The sequence below is a fragment of the Sycon ciliatum genome, chromosome 11, assembly GCF_964019385.1.
Source record: "Sycon ciliatum chromosome 11, ocSycCili1.1, whole genome shotgun sequence".
In the NCBI taxonomy this organism is placed as follows: Eukaryota; Metazoa; Porifera; class Calcarea; order Leucosolenida; family Sycettidae; genus Sycon; species Sycon ciliatum.
Genome location: NC_088653.1, coordinates 14,030,067 through 14,047,153, shown reverse-complemented (window position 1 = coordinate 14,047,153; position 17,087 = coordinate 14,030,067). Strand labels below are relative to the sequence as shown.

At 48.1% G+C, this 17,087-nt stretch overlaps 1 protein-coding gene across 1 annotated transcript in view; it reads right to left on the bottom strand.

Annotated features, from left to right (window-relative positions):
* LOC135827399 (uncharacterized) overlaps positions 1-17,087 on the bottom strand; it is a 68,470-nt gene that overhangs the window by 18,932 nt on the left and 32,451 nt on the right. The window contains exons 16-24 of the mRNA XM_065339892.1: positions 11,725-12,027; positions 11,089-11,382; positions 9,057-9,335; positions 6,882-7,199; positions 6,107-6,355; positions 4,919-5,215; positions 3,263-3,562; positions 2,519-2,695; positions 131-211 (exon numbers count right to left, since the gene is read on the bottom strand). Of these exons, the coding sequence (XP_065195964.1) occupies positions 131-211; positions 2,519-2,695; positions 3,263-3,562; positions 4,919-5,215; positions 6,107-6,355; positions 6,882-7,199; positions 9,057-9,335; positions 11,089-11,382; positions 11,725-12,027 (2,298 nt within the window). The remainder of the gene's footprint in view (positions 1-130; positions 212-2,518; positions 2,696-3,262; positions 3,563-4,918; positions 5,216-6,106; positions 6,356-6,881; positions 7,200-9,056; positions 9,336-11,088; positions 11,383-11,724; positions 12,028-17,087) is intronic.

The window sequence follows — 17,087 nt, the reverse complement described above, 5'->3', positions numbered from 1 at the left end:
TCTCTCTCTCTCTCTCTCTCTCTCTCTCTCTCTCTCTCTCTCTCTCTGTCTCTCTCTTTCTGTCTCTCTCTTTTTCTATGTCTCACTCTCCCTCTCTCTTTGTCTCGCTGTCTCTCTATTTCTTTCTTACCCTGGCCATGGGGCAGCAGTGTAGCTCCAGTATGTTTCCTTCTGGTGAGGACCAAGCTTCTTGCATTGAAATCCATAAACTCTGGAGGGGAAAAGAAAAGCACAGGATATAACACAGAAGTCAATAACATTTGTTGCACATGGTCGTGAGATTGATTTGGTGGCTTCTGCTGACATCACCCCTGAATTATAGTGTCATGACCCAAATTCGACTCGTCGTGAAAGTGACCACGCATTGAGTTCAGCAGCCAAAAGCAGGGCTCCGAGAAAACTTCTAGAGTTCTGTAAGACCCATGAATAGTCCTGCGAAGGATTTGGCACTTTCGCTAGTTGAGCAATCATGGCTTACAACTCGTGGCCTAGAGGCGCAAAGTGTGGTCGTACGTCGGCCACACCTTCCGTACAAGTCGTCCGCATTGTACATGGTATACTGAGGAGCTTGAGGGGGCCACGCTTTGTCCTGCAAGGGAGCTGATACCCTTGTTAGTCTAGCAAAAATGGCACCTCTTCTCGCGTCGTACGACGTAAAGAGTCCTGCAGTGCTCCCCGCACTGCGGACTCCGTATCCCTTTTGGGAGAGGACCCGGCTTGGCCATCCGGCACCCTACGGGGAGATGAGAGGGAAGGGCCTACGGGCATGAGATGAACGCGGCGCACAACCAGGCCGACCATCGTACGAAGGCGCCGCCCCTGAAGGCCACCCGTCAGCCGAACTCAACTCACGCATACGCAGGCGGCGTCCTCCAGGCTGCCTGTCCGCCGAAGGGAGTTCGTGCGTACCAAGAGAGGTGTCGCACGAAGACGCCTCGCAACTCAATTTGTTATACTCTCACGTGGGTGAGCGAGCTCCCCGGAATACACTTCCATATATTTACTACTCTATTATTATATCACAAATTATACTGTTCTGAATCACATAAAAGCCGCCGAACCAAATGTAATAAAGTGTCTTTCATCGCGCCCTTCAACCTTCGACTGTCTTGTGTGAGACGGAGAACAGGTGAGGTACTTATCTGCTTGAGTTGACTATATTGGTTGACTGCCTGGTGCCACTAGATGGGTCACCGGCCATGACAAGAGCGGACAAAGCTTATTATCGTTGAGACGATTTTATCAATTACTGTAAAACAGGTTTTTTTCGGTGTAACTTTAATTTCGGTGATTTCGGTAGAAAAAACAAAAACAGGCACGTACATTTTAGATGACGTCTTAATGGCACAATGGTATGTGCTGTATGTGAAGGGAATGCTGGTCACCAAGTTCTAAGTTACACCTGAAACCCATCAGGTCCCTGACACCGAGATTTTATTACACCGAAATTGACATGTTTTACTTTACTTAGAAATCGATGGATAATTCCACCATAAACAACTCGTTACTACAAAGGTTACTCGTTAAATAGGGGTTTCAGGCGCGTGCCCCGTATGGGTTCCTGGGTGCCCAGAACCCACCTTTTCGATCAAAATGCAGGATTTTGCTTCATTTTTTGAAATTTTTCCCGGGGGATGGCGCCCGGAACCCCCCACCCCTTGAAGGGCACCGGCGCACGCGCCTGGGTTTTGTCTCCAAAAAGAACTGAGCCCCTGTTATTGTGAAGTTGGAATCAGTGTCCACTAAGATTGTACAGTTGCCAGGGGTATGGTTCATGTTCTCAGGTTCAATTGACTTAAAGACCGCCATATTTTTGAGCTACCTTTTCACTAAAACAGCACAAAAAAGACCGCCATATTTTTGAGCTACCTTTTCAAGAAAACAGCACAAAAAAGACCGCCATATTTTTGAGCTACCTTTTCAATAAAACAGCACAAAAAAAGACCGCCATATTTTTGAGCTACCTTTTCAATAAAACAGCACAAAAAAAGACCGCCATATTTTTGAGCTACCTTTTCACTAAAACAGCACAAAAAAGACCGCCATATTTTTGAGCTAGCTTTTCACTAAAACAGATTTGTTGGCACTGTAAGATTTGAAAGTCAAAGGTTTAACGATTTCCACTGGTTTGAGGGAAAGACACAAACGGAAAAAGTCTGAAGAAAAAATTGACTGTCACCACCAGGACTCGAACCAGGGACCCTCGCTTGTAGCCAGCGATGCTGAGCCATGGTGTAGTCGTCATCCCAGCAGAGACTGTTCAATATTTTCTTTATTTTCTTCAGACTTCGTAACGATTTGCAATTTTTTGCCACTTAGCAGACCATGGTCGTACCGCTTTTCGTCCATCATGGTCTACCCAGAGTGCCTGTACATCACACACACACACATGTCCTGATGGCCGAAAAATCAGATTTTTTCCCTGAGCTGGAGGGGTGGGGGTGTGGGGGGCTGGGCTGGACCAGGTCATACCCCACCCCACTGCCCGGGGAAACACCTGAATACAGTGCCAACTCACTGTAACAGCCGGCTGTCTGCATCCAATATCCATAGTACGCATAGCCGGTGATGTCCTCTCTCATCAACTTTCTGTACCCCTGCTTGCACGTGACGCGACCGTCCTCGTTGATGTGCTCCACCCCCTGGTGTCGGTGCACGAAATGACTCGAGATGGCGGCGGGATGAATGTGCGCTCCTGTCGCACACGCAGACATACATACACACACATATAAAAACACATGCACGCACACATACACACACACACACAACAGACAGACAGAGTGGACAGGAACAAATGAGTGTGTGCAGTGACGCCAGCATGCTTTTCCCGTTGCACTGACGTGCGTACGTATGCATGATGTGCGTGTATGCCTGCTTAGTTTACGCCACTACATGCCTGCTTAGTTTACGCCACTACATGCCTGCTTAGTTTACACCACTACATGCCTGTGAGATCATGCGTACACCCAATAGCTTGCACCCACTCACCCACACACACACATGCACACAAACACACACACACACACGCACACGCACGCACACACACACACACACACACACACACACACACACACACACACACACACACAATCAAACACGCACGCCCTTAAACACGCAAACACACACGCACAGGCACACACACATATAACCCCCCCCCCCCTCACACCTCCAACAGGTGGCCTGTATCATATGCATGTACCCCGTACATACCCTGGCGCCCCATGCAAGCTATGCTCTAATGCGGGCGCTGCAGTCTACTTACCAACACAGACCGACGCGAATCTGGCGCCTTCCCGCTGCAGTGCGTCCATGCTATGCCAAACGGGCACTTTGTTGAACGCCGCATACAGCTCCTTGCAGCCCGCCGGTCCGAAGTTCATCACCGCCAGCAAGTCGTGCCACAGTCGCTCGCTCGGCACGAAGAATCCAAGGTTCTTGCGGCAGGTGCTTTGGGCCTCGTCGTACGAGAGCTTCTCGAACGAGCGTGGATGCATGATGACATTCCAGTGGCCGCACTGCGCCTTGACTATCCCCGCGGGGACTTTAGCCCTAGCCGTGTGAACTGAACACACGCACGAAAACAGGTCACGCACACGCGCCCGCGCATTTCATACAAACCCGCAAGCGTAATCACAAAGACACACACACACCAATATACAAACGTGCACGCACACACACACCACACACGCACACACACACACGTACACACGCACATACACATACACACACAAACACGTACACACACAAACACACATACACACACGTACAAACACACACACACACACACACACACACACAAGCACAGATCCAGGCTAAAGTACACAGTGAAGGTAGCAGCTCATGGCATGTACACCCACCGCAAGTTATTGAAATCACAACTAACAAACAGTCTCTGGGCTACACCAATCACTAAAAGAAAAACAGATATTAAAATTATTCGAATTTTCAGGCAATGCCCATCTTCAGAAAGCTGGTGTAGCCCAGAGACCGTTTTGAAAGTGAAGATGTATGGATATAGCGGATGGCTACAGTGGAGTCTTCGCATTTTGAGAAACAAACAAACAAACAAACAAACAACCGTGTAAGTTCAAAGTAACAACGTGTATGTAGTCTTTGCTGCAAACACTGCTCAATACCAGTACCTACTTCAGTAAAAAGGGCAGAGCTTACCACACGGGGCAGAACAACAGAGGCCACAAAATCTTTCTCGTAACTCCGAGTTTCGTGTTTCAAATTCAAAGTGATGTAAATCACTATCCAAGTGCATAACCCGCAGCCCCACCCACAGCATCTCACCTTCTCATAAACGTATCTCTTATTGGCGATGGTGCCATCGTGAGAATAAAGAGTTCAAAAACCCCAGTACTGTACATGTACTGTCCGTATCGCCTATAAGGTTGGCGGCTATAGTAATATACCGGATATAGTGATCAATTTCTCAAATTCATTTTCATTTGCCATAACTAAGTATACACAGTTATCGCGTATAGTAATAATCGTCTATAGTAATATATCGCCTATAGTGACCAAATTCTTATTTCAAAAGCCATTTATTACATTATTTTTGCATCGATTATAGTGATTGATGTAAACTCAAGTGATGTCAGAGGAGAACAGGGTGTTACTTCTTCGAGAAGAACAAACTTGTTCAGTGTTGTTTGGTGAGTTCTGCTTGTACAAGTTGCCAAATACGCCTCCATCGTGAGGAAATGCTGATGTTGTGTGACATGAGCTGTAGCCACCTATGCAGTGCGTATGTGCACGGCGCCCTGAGTCGTTTGAGACCCCACTCGCATACATTGCATGCATTATCGGTCACAGTGATAATATCGCTTATAGTGTTAAAATGCCCAAAATCAAACACCAACGCTATAAGTGATGCTGACTGTATATTCCTGCGACGACAGCGGCTGCTTACCAGGAGGAATGGCGCAGATAACACGGTGAGTGAGCATCGACGCTTTCCCATAGCCATGGACCTTGTAGGAAACGCCGTTAGTGGCCATTTGGTTGCCATGGCCGTCCTGGTATTGCAGCCAAGCCACTAGCGGGAATGGATACTGAAAGCTCACAATGTCTCGTTTGATGCAGGCGAGTTCAGCGCGATTGGGCAGTCTACCACCCATACGTTGGCATTCCCGTTCGGCAAAATGGATGGTTTTAGGTTCCTGAACTTGCCTCAGTGTGTGTCCGGTAGCCTGACAGAATGTCTCATCTAACGGGATTTCCCCCGTGCGTACACGTGCACACAGGCATGCACGCAAGAGCGCACGCGCACGTACACATGCACACACATGCACACACACATGCACGCACACACACACACACACACACACACACACACACACATACACAGACACGCACAGACAAACACAGACACAGACACACACACACACACACACACACACACACACACACACACACACACACACACATACCCTCATGCTCGCGGACTCGAATACACACACATACACAAGCACACACACACAAACACACAAACAGACAGACACACACACACATACACACACAAACGCACACACACACACATACACGCATACACACATACAAACACGTACGCACACATACATACAAACACACATGCACACATACACGCAAACACAAGCACACACACACACACACACATACGCGCACGACCGCATACACACACACATACATACACACAAACACACGAATGCATACACACAAACACAAACACACAAATAGACAATCACATATACACATCAGCTTCACTAATCAACCACCAAAACCGCCAAACTTTGTCCGCAGGCCACCTCAGCGTCAAGTAATGGGCCAACAATACAAGCTGGTACTGATTTCGGTGAAAGGGCCAGAAGAGCTGAATTTCGGTTTTTTTGGTCTTCAAATTGATCCACAACCTCCAAACGTTTCCCTTTTGCAGCCAAGCCCCGCTATGCCCCAGACTGTATAAAATTCTTCAACATCATGGTTTTTCCCTCCACCACAGTTTGCTTACAATTTTTTGGAAACAACACCCCATCTCTCATTCCCCAGTAGTCAGAGACGGGCACCGCCCGCAAACTTGGGACGTACACACCGGACATATACATCAATTTCCCCGACTTACAGGGACCAAAGGCACATATTTGGAGCGGCAGCAGATGAACATCTTCCTGCTTCCTGTCGTAGCCTGTCTGGATCCGTATCTGGTACAAAAAGTGCTCGAGGCACTTTGCTTCCGTGAGTCGCTCCACACGTCTGGCGCCTTGGCTCAGACAAAACTCTTCGTTCCCGAACACGGTCTTGAGGCTTGTGATCGGATAGTGGACAAGAATTGAGCCGCCGGTTGCATAATCCGAGGAACAATAAAACTCCCCTGGCCAAGCAAATGACAAAGAAGGCACAAAAGACAACAAATTAGCGCTGAGTTGGGTGGCATTTTCTTTGGGTATCGCGTTCGGGTAGCACGGGTACCCGATCGGATAATGTTTCCATGGTAACACCACAATGCACATGCGGAGTATTGCATGAAAATGCACTGTGCATAACGTCATCTGCGACTTCGGGCTTTCAGGTATTCTGTACTCGACTACCCGAGGTCCTCACGGGTAGCGCGGGTACCCGACTACCCATGCACATCCCTACGAATGGTGAAGGGCTGGGATGCAAAACCCGACAAGCGCCAAATTTGAGAAAATCAGCACATTGTAATCATAGGGGCCGCCAACAGACAAAGTTTCACATTCAAAATCTGACCAAAACCACTTCACAACTTGAACACAAAATATGGATTTTGATACAAATCCCAAATAAAATGAATTGCTAATGGCCATTGTCCAAAAAATAATGACACGGATTAAACAAATGGATTTAGCATTTTTTTATTAACTTTTACCACTTACTGAAATTGAAGGCACACGCCACAGTTTGAAAGGTATCTTCTTTGGCAGAATCGTGTCGCTTGTCTGTTTCGTAGAGAGTGTACACGCCTGAAGGGCCAAAGAGTTCTCCATCGTTACTCAATATCCATGGTTTGGAGTTCTTTGCCGGGGATCCGGCTTTTACACCGGCCATCAATTGGTCGATACACTTGGCTTCCTCTCCTCCGGTGGGCAACCGTCCACCTAAGCGGCTGCACTGTATCTTGGCCTGCTCAACCGTCGCTTTGTTGGCGTACAGTCCGATCTGCGATCTAGTCTTCAGGCACGTGCGGAAGCTCTCTGCACAACGGGAAGAGCACAGCACCAGACCCCCCCCCCCCAATGCGCGCACACAATGCACGCACACGTACGCACGCACACGCACACAATCACACACACGCATGCATGCACGCGCGCACGCACACACACACACACACACACACACACGCGGACGCACACACACACACACACACACACACACACACACACACACAGCCAGGGGTCAATATCCAAGAGTGCATAACTGCACAGTCATAACATGTACCGTAAAATCCCGCCAGAGCGCCCCGTCTCTCCTATCCGCCCCTCCCTGACTTCTTGTCAGGGACGTGATTTCTCGTATGACTCTGTCGCAGTCTGTGATGCCGTACTGTACATGCAGACTTGTGCTCGACCCCTTCGGAAATGTACGCAACAGTGCCCACCGGTGCACCCTCTTGACCAGGGATCACACAAACCCTGAGTTTTGACGGGTCTGTACGACTCGTGGCTCTTGACCTTTGGTCGGTGTACGAGATGCACGAACAGTTTTCGTAGGGTGAGTACTTTTTCATGTAGCACTGAATGCGGCAAGTAGGACTCGCCCATCCGCCCCTCCCCACCCGAAGCGTCGAGGAGGTAGGGGCGCTCTGGCGGGATTTCATTGCATATGTAGTTCCTGACATTCATGTACATAGTTCAGACATTGCCTGTGTTCAGCGCGGGGGGGGGGGGGGGGGCGCCCCCCCCCCACCCCCCTCATAAGTTTCGACCTAGTTTTCGAAAAATAAATGGCAGGGCGCCGGGGCCAGCTAGGCTAGGCCCGGGGCACGCGCGGACTCACAGGATTTTATGTCGCAGTAATGTAGTTAGTGTGTGTTAGCATCCACCGATCACACTGCCATGTTTGCATCTGCTGCGCACTACTGCATCAGTGCATTGTGCACTGCACTCACACTGTCAGCGCATAGACTTGGGCACGCTTAGCCTGACGTCACACAACTGCTTCCTTTGAACTTTTGCTCACTGCACTCACACTGCCAGCGCATGGATTCGGGCGCGCTTAGCCTGACGTCGTACAACTGCTTCCTTTGAACTTTCTCTGTCTTTCTTGCTGTTGGCTTCACTTCAAAGACTAGTCTAATTAGCGGTGACTTTTAGCTTGTGCCAGCATCAAATTTTCACCCTCCATCCCTCCCATCTTATCATCTTGCTAATGGTACTAGGGAACATTTAGCTCTATCGCTCCTAACTGGTCACTTGCTTCGCTAGTTGCGGCTCTTCACGAGCCAGTTGTTGCCAATTACATTGGCTTTGCCTTGCAACCCCATTGTGGCACAATGTGGGTTTATTGCGGCTCCTCGCGAGCCAGTTGCTGCCAGTGGCCTGGCATTGCTTTCCAGCTCTTCGAGCTTTTGCATTACAAGACCAGTTGCTCGAAGCAGCACACTATCTCCAAAACAATTCCTTGTTGCCTTGGGCTGAGTATGAGTGTGTGAGGGATATGGTGCTAACAGGTTTTTACAGGATTTTACAGGATTTTACAGGATTTTACAGGTTTTTACAGGTTTTTACAGGATTTTACAGGATTTTACAGGTTTTACTGTATGTAAAGAGAAAATACTACAAGTTACAGTACTACAAAAGTACCACACTTTAGAGTAAAACCTGTCAAGGCGATCACTCGGATAAGGCTACCACCTGTCCTAAAAGACCACCGAAACCAGGACCAAGCGATCCTATTTCCAGACAAATGACCCTGGATAAGGAGACCACCTGGTAACGGAGACCACGGTTTCAAGGTCCCTTGAACGATCATCCTGGACAGGTTTTCAGTGTAATACTGTTGGCTCAACATCCGAGTTTTTATTACATGATATGTCCAGATCGGGTACTCACCGGCAGAAAATTCACAGATGACTTGGAGCTTAGGCGCCGGGCTGGCTCCTGTGTTGTAGAGCTTAAGATCGCTGGCATAGTGGCTCGCTCCACGCATCCACGCTAACCAGACGGGTGTGTGCGGCTTGGCCCTGCTCTTCAGGAAGTCCTGCACGCAGTGCGTTCGCTGCGGAATCCGGGCGTTGACGTTTCGGCAGTGTTGCTTCGCCTCCGGCAGCGTCATGGCCAGCGGGTAGTATTTGAGATGTATGGTCTGTATGATAGGACATCTGAATTCATCTGCAACACGTCGGAGAAGCATGCATACGCACAAAAGCGCACATCCACGCATGCATACATGCACAGATTCACACATACACACACACACACACACACACACACACACACACACACACACACACACACACACACACACACACACACATAAATAATTAGGGCCGAAACGATTGCCCAATAACACTAACGATCGATTTATTGGTTTTACCGATTTTCCGAACAAGTTTTATACGTGTCATGTTGGACATCAGTATACGGCAAAAAAAATAAAATTTGTTCAACTATAATTATAGGTACGTATGGGTGAACGATCCACACAGGCCCAAAAAAGACCAAAATAAAATTTGCGACGTGATATGAGCAGTGTTCCTCTGCCATTAAACATCAACGATCAGTCGTCTGTCTTCTACAATGGAGAAGGGTCGACTGAAATCGACAATCCAGTCGATGATCGACTCCGTCAACATGCCTGAGCGCCTGCTGTCGCACGTTCGCAAGTTACCTGTGCCGAAGAACGACGTGACGAGCTTCATTCCAGCACTGTTCGTCGCATTGTCACTGCGCTCAACATTGCTGGTAGTCGCCGTTGCTGTCGACTGGGTTGCTGGTCCTTTCCCTACCGCAGCGGCGTACTGGTCTTTGTGAGCAGAAATCAGGTGCTGGAACAAGTTGGTTGTGCTGCTTTGACGGACGAACTCGCGGCTGCACGAATTGCATCTCGCTACGCTATCAGCTTCCTCGAAATATGCCCAAGCTGGCGATCTCTTGGTCAGACTAATTTTCGCTTTTCCAGGCGGCAGGATTGTCACTGCTCTCCTCGCCAAAAAATCAAACACCAACTGTAAGTTTTTGACAAGAACTGAACAAATTAGAAGGCCGGCAGCCACCCTCACAGTTTCGCTACAACCTTATAGTAATGAAGCTTTCCGGTTGTTACATTTTCCGGCTACGCTGACTAGTGCAGTGAATGTATTGACTATGTACGACTACGAGTACCCAAAAAGGATCAAGCGCGCAATGATTGTACGGACCTGACGCTACGGCCGGCTCACCTGTACTTCGACGTTCATGTACTTGTGCGCATGACACGCGTGCATGATGCCATGCATGGTCTGCATGTACTGACGTCATGACAGCTGGCTCTCGCACTGCGCGGGATCCGCGTTGGCATCGCTTGAATGTCCAGAAACACACAAACTAGCCTTCGCATCCGCAGGCCACCACTATGCCTGTTAACCTTAGTGGCGAATGCAGACCTCACAAGAGAGTCAGGGGAGAGGAGGTTAGTCTCTCAACCAATCGGGCGTGTAACGGCCCATAACCCTGTAAACTGCATCCTTGTTATTCTCACTCCCGCCAACGCATATGGCCGATTGGTTTGCAGGCCTGCCTGCGAATCATGAGGTCCCGAGTTCAAGACCCGCGCTGGTAGCAGGGAGCGTGTAAAAAGACTCTTTACGCGTGTTGAACTGCGCCGACACCCACGGTCAACTGGGTACTCACACACACACATACTCAGGCAAAACGAGCATACGCGGCCAAATACACACAATAAAACAACAAAGCATGCACAAACACTCTCCCCGGCATACATAGCCCTCTCTCCACACTCCCGCACAAGCACGGACATCCGCACACACACAAACACCCACGCACACTACATACACATACAATCAAACAAACACGCATAACCGCACACACTCACGCATGCCCCCCAGGATATTTTTTATCATGCATTTCACAGGCTCACACTTACCATGGGGCATCTCGCAGATCACCTTGAAGAGAGGTGCTGGATGGTGGCGCACATCGTGCACCGCCTTGTCCGTCGTCCTCCGCGTGAATCCAGCGGCTGCCGCCGGGTCGGCCATCCAGGTGACGACTGCGGCCCTCCTCGACTTGATCTCGTGCAAGAAGAGCAACAGGCACGGATCGCTGCTGGCCGCTATGCCGCCGTGGACGCGTGCACACACGCGCTCGGCACCACCGTACGGCACGCCCACGTCATAAAACACCAACCGCTGGCCCGACATTGGACATTGGTACTCCTCTGGCAACAGCAGAAAACCCCAAGCAGTCACACGATTTAAACTAAAATAAAAGCAGGAGAAAAACGAACACCGTGCAAATGTCACACTGACTTAACACCGCAGCACCAGGAGGGGAATGGGAAAGTACATATGTTTTTTGTGCACTCCCCTAAAATTTCGACATAGGTTCCACATGCACATGGCGACCGTGAACGACATGCACTAGCCATTCTACACATATGCGGCCATGCTACTCCCCCTCCCCCCTTCCGTAAAAGGGGAGAAACTACGCGTTGCAGGTGCATTTACAGAAAGTACGGCAACAAGATGGCAACAAGGCAGTACGGCTCTTGGAAACTCACCGGCTGCAGGGAGAAGCACTGGGTCTGGCTGAGATAGCTCGCAGATGGTCTCGCGTGCGACCGCCGGCTTGGCCGCATTGACCAGAACGCCATTCGTGTCCAGCGGCGTGACACCATCCGTCAGCGCCGTCCAGGCACCCGTCGTGGAACGCCTCCCCTGGACTCTGGTCAAAAACCACGCTGCACAGATGTTAGACTTGGTGACCTTTCCACCAACCATAGTACATTGTAGAGTAGCTTTGGCAAGTGACAACGGAGTTGGATAGTAGTGCATTTTGCTCCAACTTGCTTCGCATTCATGAGCTGCAACGCAACAGACAAGTGCAAACATATTTTCTTTAAACAAGAAAAACGGTGCAGGCGGGGCACAAGTTATGCGTTAGAGTCCACCAACGAAAACTGTAGTATGAACACTTTACTTGTATGCATGCACGTGCCGTTGCGACACGTGTTCACGCCCGCCATGTGGTCTTTACACTCCGAGCATGCGGGCCCCTCAGGTACGCATGCGAGGAACTGATCATGCTTGTTCTGGTTTTCGGGAGTTAGGAGTTTGTTTGCACGAAATGAAGTAGAAGCCTTTTCGGTGTGTGTAGTTCTGTTGTTGTCGGACCTGGATGGTTGCTGTGCGATACACCCAAAACAGAACCCAGGTAGTGAACAGTCAGACGTGCACAAGGTAGCACCAGAGTGATCCGGTGTGCTGAGACATTCCACGGAAAGAAAAGTAGAAGACAGGTGGAGAACAACAACAAGACCAAGACACAGAGGATGTAGTAGGGACAGAGTTGCCGTGGTTGGCTATAAAAACCCCGGAATTGCTACGCAAAGTGGTCATTGGCTACCCCAGCCATGTATTGCTTGGAATAAAATATATTTGAAACTCGGATGTTGAGCCATAAATAAATATAGAAAGGAAAAGGACATAAGGATACAAGTTAAGAGTAACTCTCCATCACTGTAACTGGATACTATATGAGGGGACACGATAACGGTCGGACATCGGACATTTTCCGACCATTTTCGATTCGAATCCGGCGCTTTTTTTCTTGAACGGACAATCTGTCCGATCGAAATTTACAAAATAGCGTCGCTGGGAAAGAGGACGGCTGAGGACAATGGCGCTCTGCCTGGGAAGAAGTATCACGAAGTCGGAGCAGCAACATGTGACAAGAGGGTTTTACAGCAAGACAGGGAGCTGTCCACTTCAGTACAGCTCCAGTTTGAGCGTCGCAAACGATCGGGGAGTTTTGAAATGAAATTTCTTCGCTTTCTCGCTACAATACAAACTATTCCCTGAAATATTGCAAACGTTCCTGTTCCTGGGGAACAAGGCATCAGAAATGTGTGCCAGCTTGCGATATGCCTCTATCAAAAGGAGCAGTCTTCTGCAAATCCAGTCAACTGCGCTCCTGTTGCACAGGCGCTGTGCAAGATCGACGGAGCAGCAGCAGCGAAGGTAAAGCTGTGTTCACAACTGGCGCGTGTACACGTGAAACCTCGCGTTTGTGCGTATTTTTGCTGGCTTTTGGGGCGCCATGTGTACGGAAACGCGCCGAAATGGAACTTCCAACATGTTGGAATTTTCAGCGCGTATCAGGCACGTATCAGCGTACATGCCAGTCACTTTGAAAGGCGGGGTCAAAAAATTAGTACTCGAAGGTGTTGCCCGAGCTAAATACGACTCGGATTGCTGTTTTTTGTGAAAGGCTGAGCGCGCGTTTGGGGGCGCATGAACCGCAAGCGTACCGCGTCCATGCGCCAGTTGTGAACACAGCTTTAGTCAGAAATTCAACGTCGCGTAGAAACTACGTGCTGTTCAAAGAGCACATCGCGTTTGCAAAGATGGGAGCCTTCAGCCAACTTGAGTAGTGACATGTTGTCGATCTTGGAGCTGGCAACAAGATGTTAGAATGGGCAAGCAGATGCTCACTTTGTCTTTTGTCAACTACAGTAGATATTGGTTATAACGTGCCCTTCTGATTTTTCACATTTTATCACTATAACCGGTATATCACTACAGGCGATTTTCAACTGCACTCGTCCTACATACACATTATACACGTGTGGGTACTCGATCGCGGCAATGTAGCGTACTGATACATGATGGATGCTACTGCACCTTCTCCAGTCTAGAGTGAAGAACTTCTTGGCCCAAAGGCATCATCCAGGAAGCACCAGACCAGAATACCCTATGACAACACACATGTGGCTCCAAGTCGAGACATCAATGCCTCACATTCGTGTGTTGCTATCACTATAGACGATACTTTTTCTGCACAAAGAGGTGTTTTGAATGGTGATTCTGTATCCTTATAGCCGATTTATCGCTATATACGATATATTGGTTATAATGATAATTTGACTGGCTTTTTTCTGGTTTTGCTTTTGATATTTTCATTTTGTATCAATATAGCCGGTTTATCACTATGTCCGATGACTTTATAACCGATATCCACTGTACATCAAAATGAATGTCTTTGATCTGCCGCTGAAAAACCAGGTCAAATCCGAAATGTACAGAAACACTGCACGCTCGTATCACAGTTACTATGCTTGCTGAAAAACGCATAGCGATTTGAATCAGTGTTACAATACTTGAGATCTGTGTGATGATCGTCCTTGATGTGACCAGCAATACTACAGTGTGATGTAGCATGTACATGCCTGTGTGCATTGTGCGTGGTGTCGTGTGTGAAATTGGTGAAGACAATAATAATTATTCCCGTAGCTATGCAGAAGACGTTACTTCAGTAACGTCTGGCGCTAGCCAGGGTCCACACAGCTTTAATTTGGTATTTGTGTGTTTATTTGTGTCACGCCTGGCGCTATCCGTATCTGACGGCAACAAAGCATAGGATGTTATAAATTTTTCAATTCTCCTATTTTTTCAGGCATTCGAACCCGCACTATCGCCCTACATGCATTCCCCCATACACTTCGCATTCATACCCATTCTTCCAAGTTGCTTCACGTTATTATCTTGCGTTTGAAAGCCCTATTTGAATATTGCGGGCAACTGGATGTGGCCAGCTGTGTTTGATGGTACGGACGGTACGGGAGACGGTGTCGTATTACCCTCGATCGTACCTGTCCCGTACCTATCCCCTACCGTACCGTGCCATCAAAGACGGCTGGCCACAATGCATATTCAAATAGGGCTTTCAAATGCAAGATCACATTGTGAAACAACTTTACTTGGAAGAATTAGTATGTATGCGAAGTGTATCGGGGGTGCATGCAGGGCGCGCGATTGTGCGGGTTCGGATCCCAGGTTATGTCTTAAAAAAAAAGGATTTTTTTAAAGAATTTATAACACCCCTATGCGTTTTTTTGTCTAGGTCATCAAGGCAAAAAAGCAAAGCGTAGGGCCCTGAGCTTCCAAGCTCTCTCATTTTTTATTATGAGTACCAGACTTGTAAAAAAATCAGAGTGTCCGGCCATGTCCGACCGGTTCCAAAAGTGGCAGGACATTGTGTCAGAGCAATTTCGAAATCTTATCGTGTCCCCTGTAATAAACAGTCAGAAAGTGCAAAAACTAGGCACACAACTGACAAGAGTACTGAGACATTCGACGTCCTGACACCTAGCTTCAACACATCTCCGTAGCGCTAACCAACAGGCTTCCAACTTGGAAGGTTTAAGGTTATGGAAAGACCAAAGAGGGGAAGGCAAGCGCAACGAAAACGAGCAAAAGCTACAGTCCCAACGGAACAAAGAATGTCGATTGTTACTGGACGATGACGAGACCAGTACGATATTTATCGGCTGTCAGTTAGCGCTACGGAGATGTTCTTGGACTTTTCTGTCCTCAAATGTGGCTAGGAGTAAATGCACGGGTCACACAATGCAGGATGTACTGTTGTTTTCACGATATCTACAACTACCGTAAAATCCCGCCAGAGCGCCCCGTCTCTCCTATCCGCCCCTCCCTGACTTCTTGTCACGTCAGGCAAAATAGCACGTCATAGTACATTTGAGATCAGCGGGAAGAAGATGACGACGTCCACTAATTTAGTATCTGTGCACACGAATCTGCTGTGTGTGTGACACTGTGTGTCAGCTATGATATCATCTTCTGTGGTTCCATGCCTAGCATGTACGTCTGAACCATCCTGCAAAGTTTGAATGACGTAGGTTGAGCGATCGCTCCGCGAAACATACTTTTTGAAATTCTCTTCATAGTATATCTTCCACATTGAAATTTCGAATTTCTTCAAAAAAGGGCTGAGAGGGGTGGCTTGCAACCTCGATATGGCTTGTTCCAGGCATGCTTTGGAGCCATCTTCTGTTGAAGTAGTGGTGGGGATCTGCCCTGCAACCGCTACAACAAAAAATGATTCGATCTGAGAAAGGGTGAGACCGCGAATCTCGGTTGAATATTGAGTATTTCAAGCCTTTTCACGACGAAGATGGAGTTCTTTTTGGAGATGGACGTCGCGGCAAAGGACATGGTGTCCGACTTCTGGCGTCTGGTGAAGCCAGGGATCATTTGTCCAGTCAGGTCGCCAGCCTAACCGTCGGTAAGCTTGTGTTTGGATCCCGTTCTGCTCGATGTGGTAGATCACAAACAATTTGATATCGCACAAATTGATCTCAGCATCGTGCGTATGGTATTTTATATTCAGAAAATCCCAAAGTGTCTCTGTGTGGCCGTCCTATGCCAGGAGAAACTCCAATCAGGCTCCTATGTCCTCTGCCTTCATGATTGAATGTCCACTTCGTTTGAACAACGAACACAACAATCGAGGACGGCTTTGCAATGAAAAATACAGCGATACTGGAGCTGAAAAAATGAAGAAAAAAACGTGCTCAGGATGATACTCGAGTACAGTGGATATCGGTTATAAAGTCATCGGACATAGTGATAAACCGGCTATATTGATACAAAATGAAAATATCAAAAGCAAAACCAGAAAAAAGCCAGTCAAATTATCATTATAACCAATATATCGTATATAGCGATAAATCGGCTATAAGGATACAGAATCACCATTCAAAACACCTCTTTGTGCAGAAAAAGTATCGTCTATAGTGATAGCAACACACGAATGTGAGGCATTGATGTCTCGACTTGGAGCCACATGTGTGTTGTCATAGGGTATTCTGGTCTGGTGCTTCCTGGATGATGCCTTTGGGCCAAGAAGTTCTTCACTCTAGACTGGAGAAGGTGCAGTAGCATCCATCATGTATCAGTACGCTACATTGCCGCGATCGAGTACCCACACGTGTATAATGTGTATGTAGGACGAGTGCAGTTGAAAATCGCCTGTAGTGATATACCGGTTATAGTGATAAAATGTGAAAAATCAGAAGGGCACGTTATAACCAATATCTACTGTACATGCATACTCTCCCAGCAG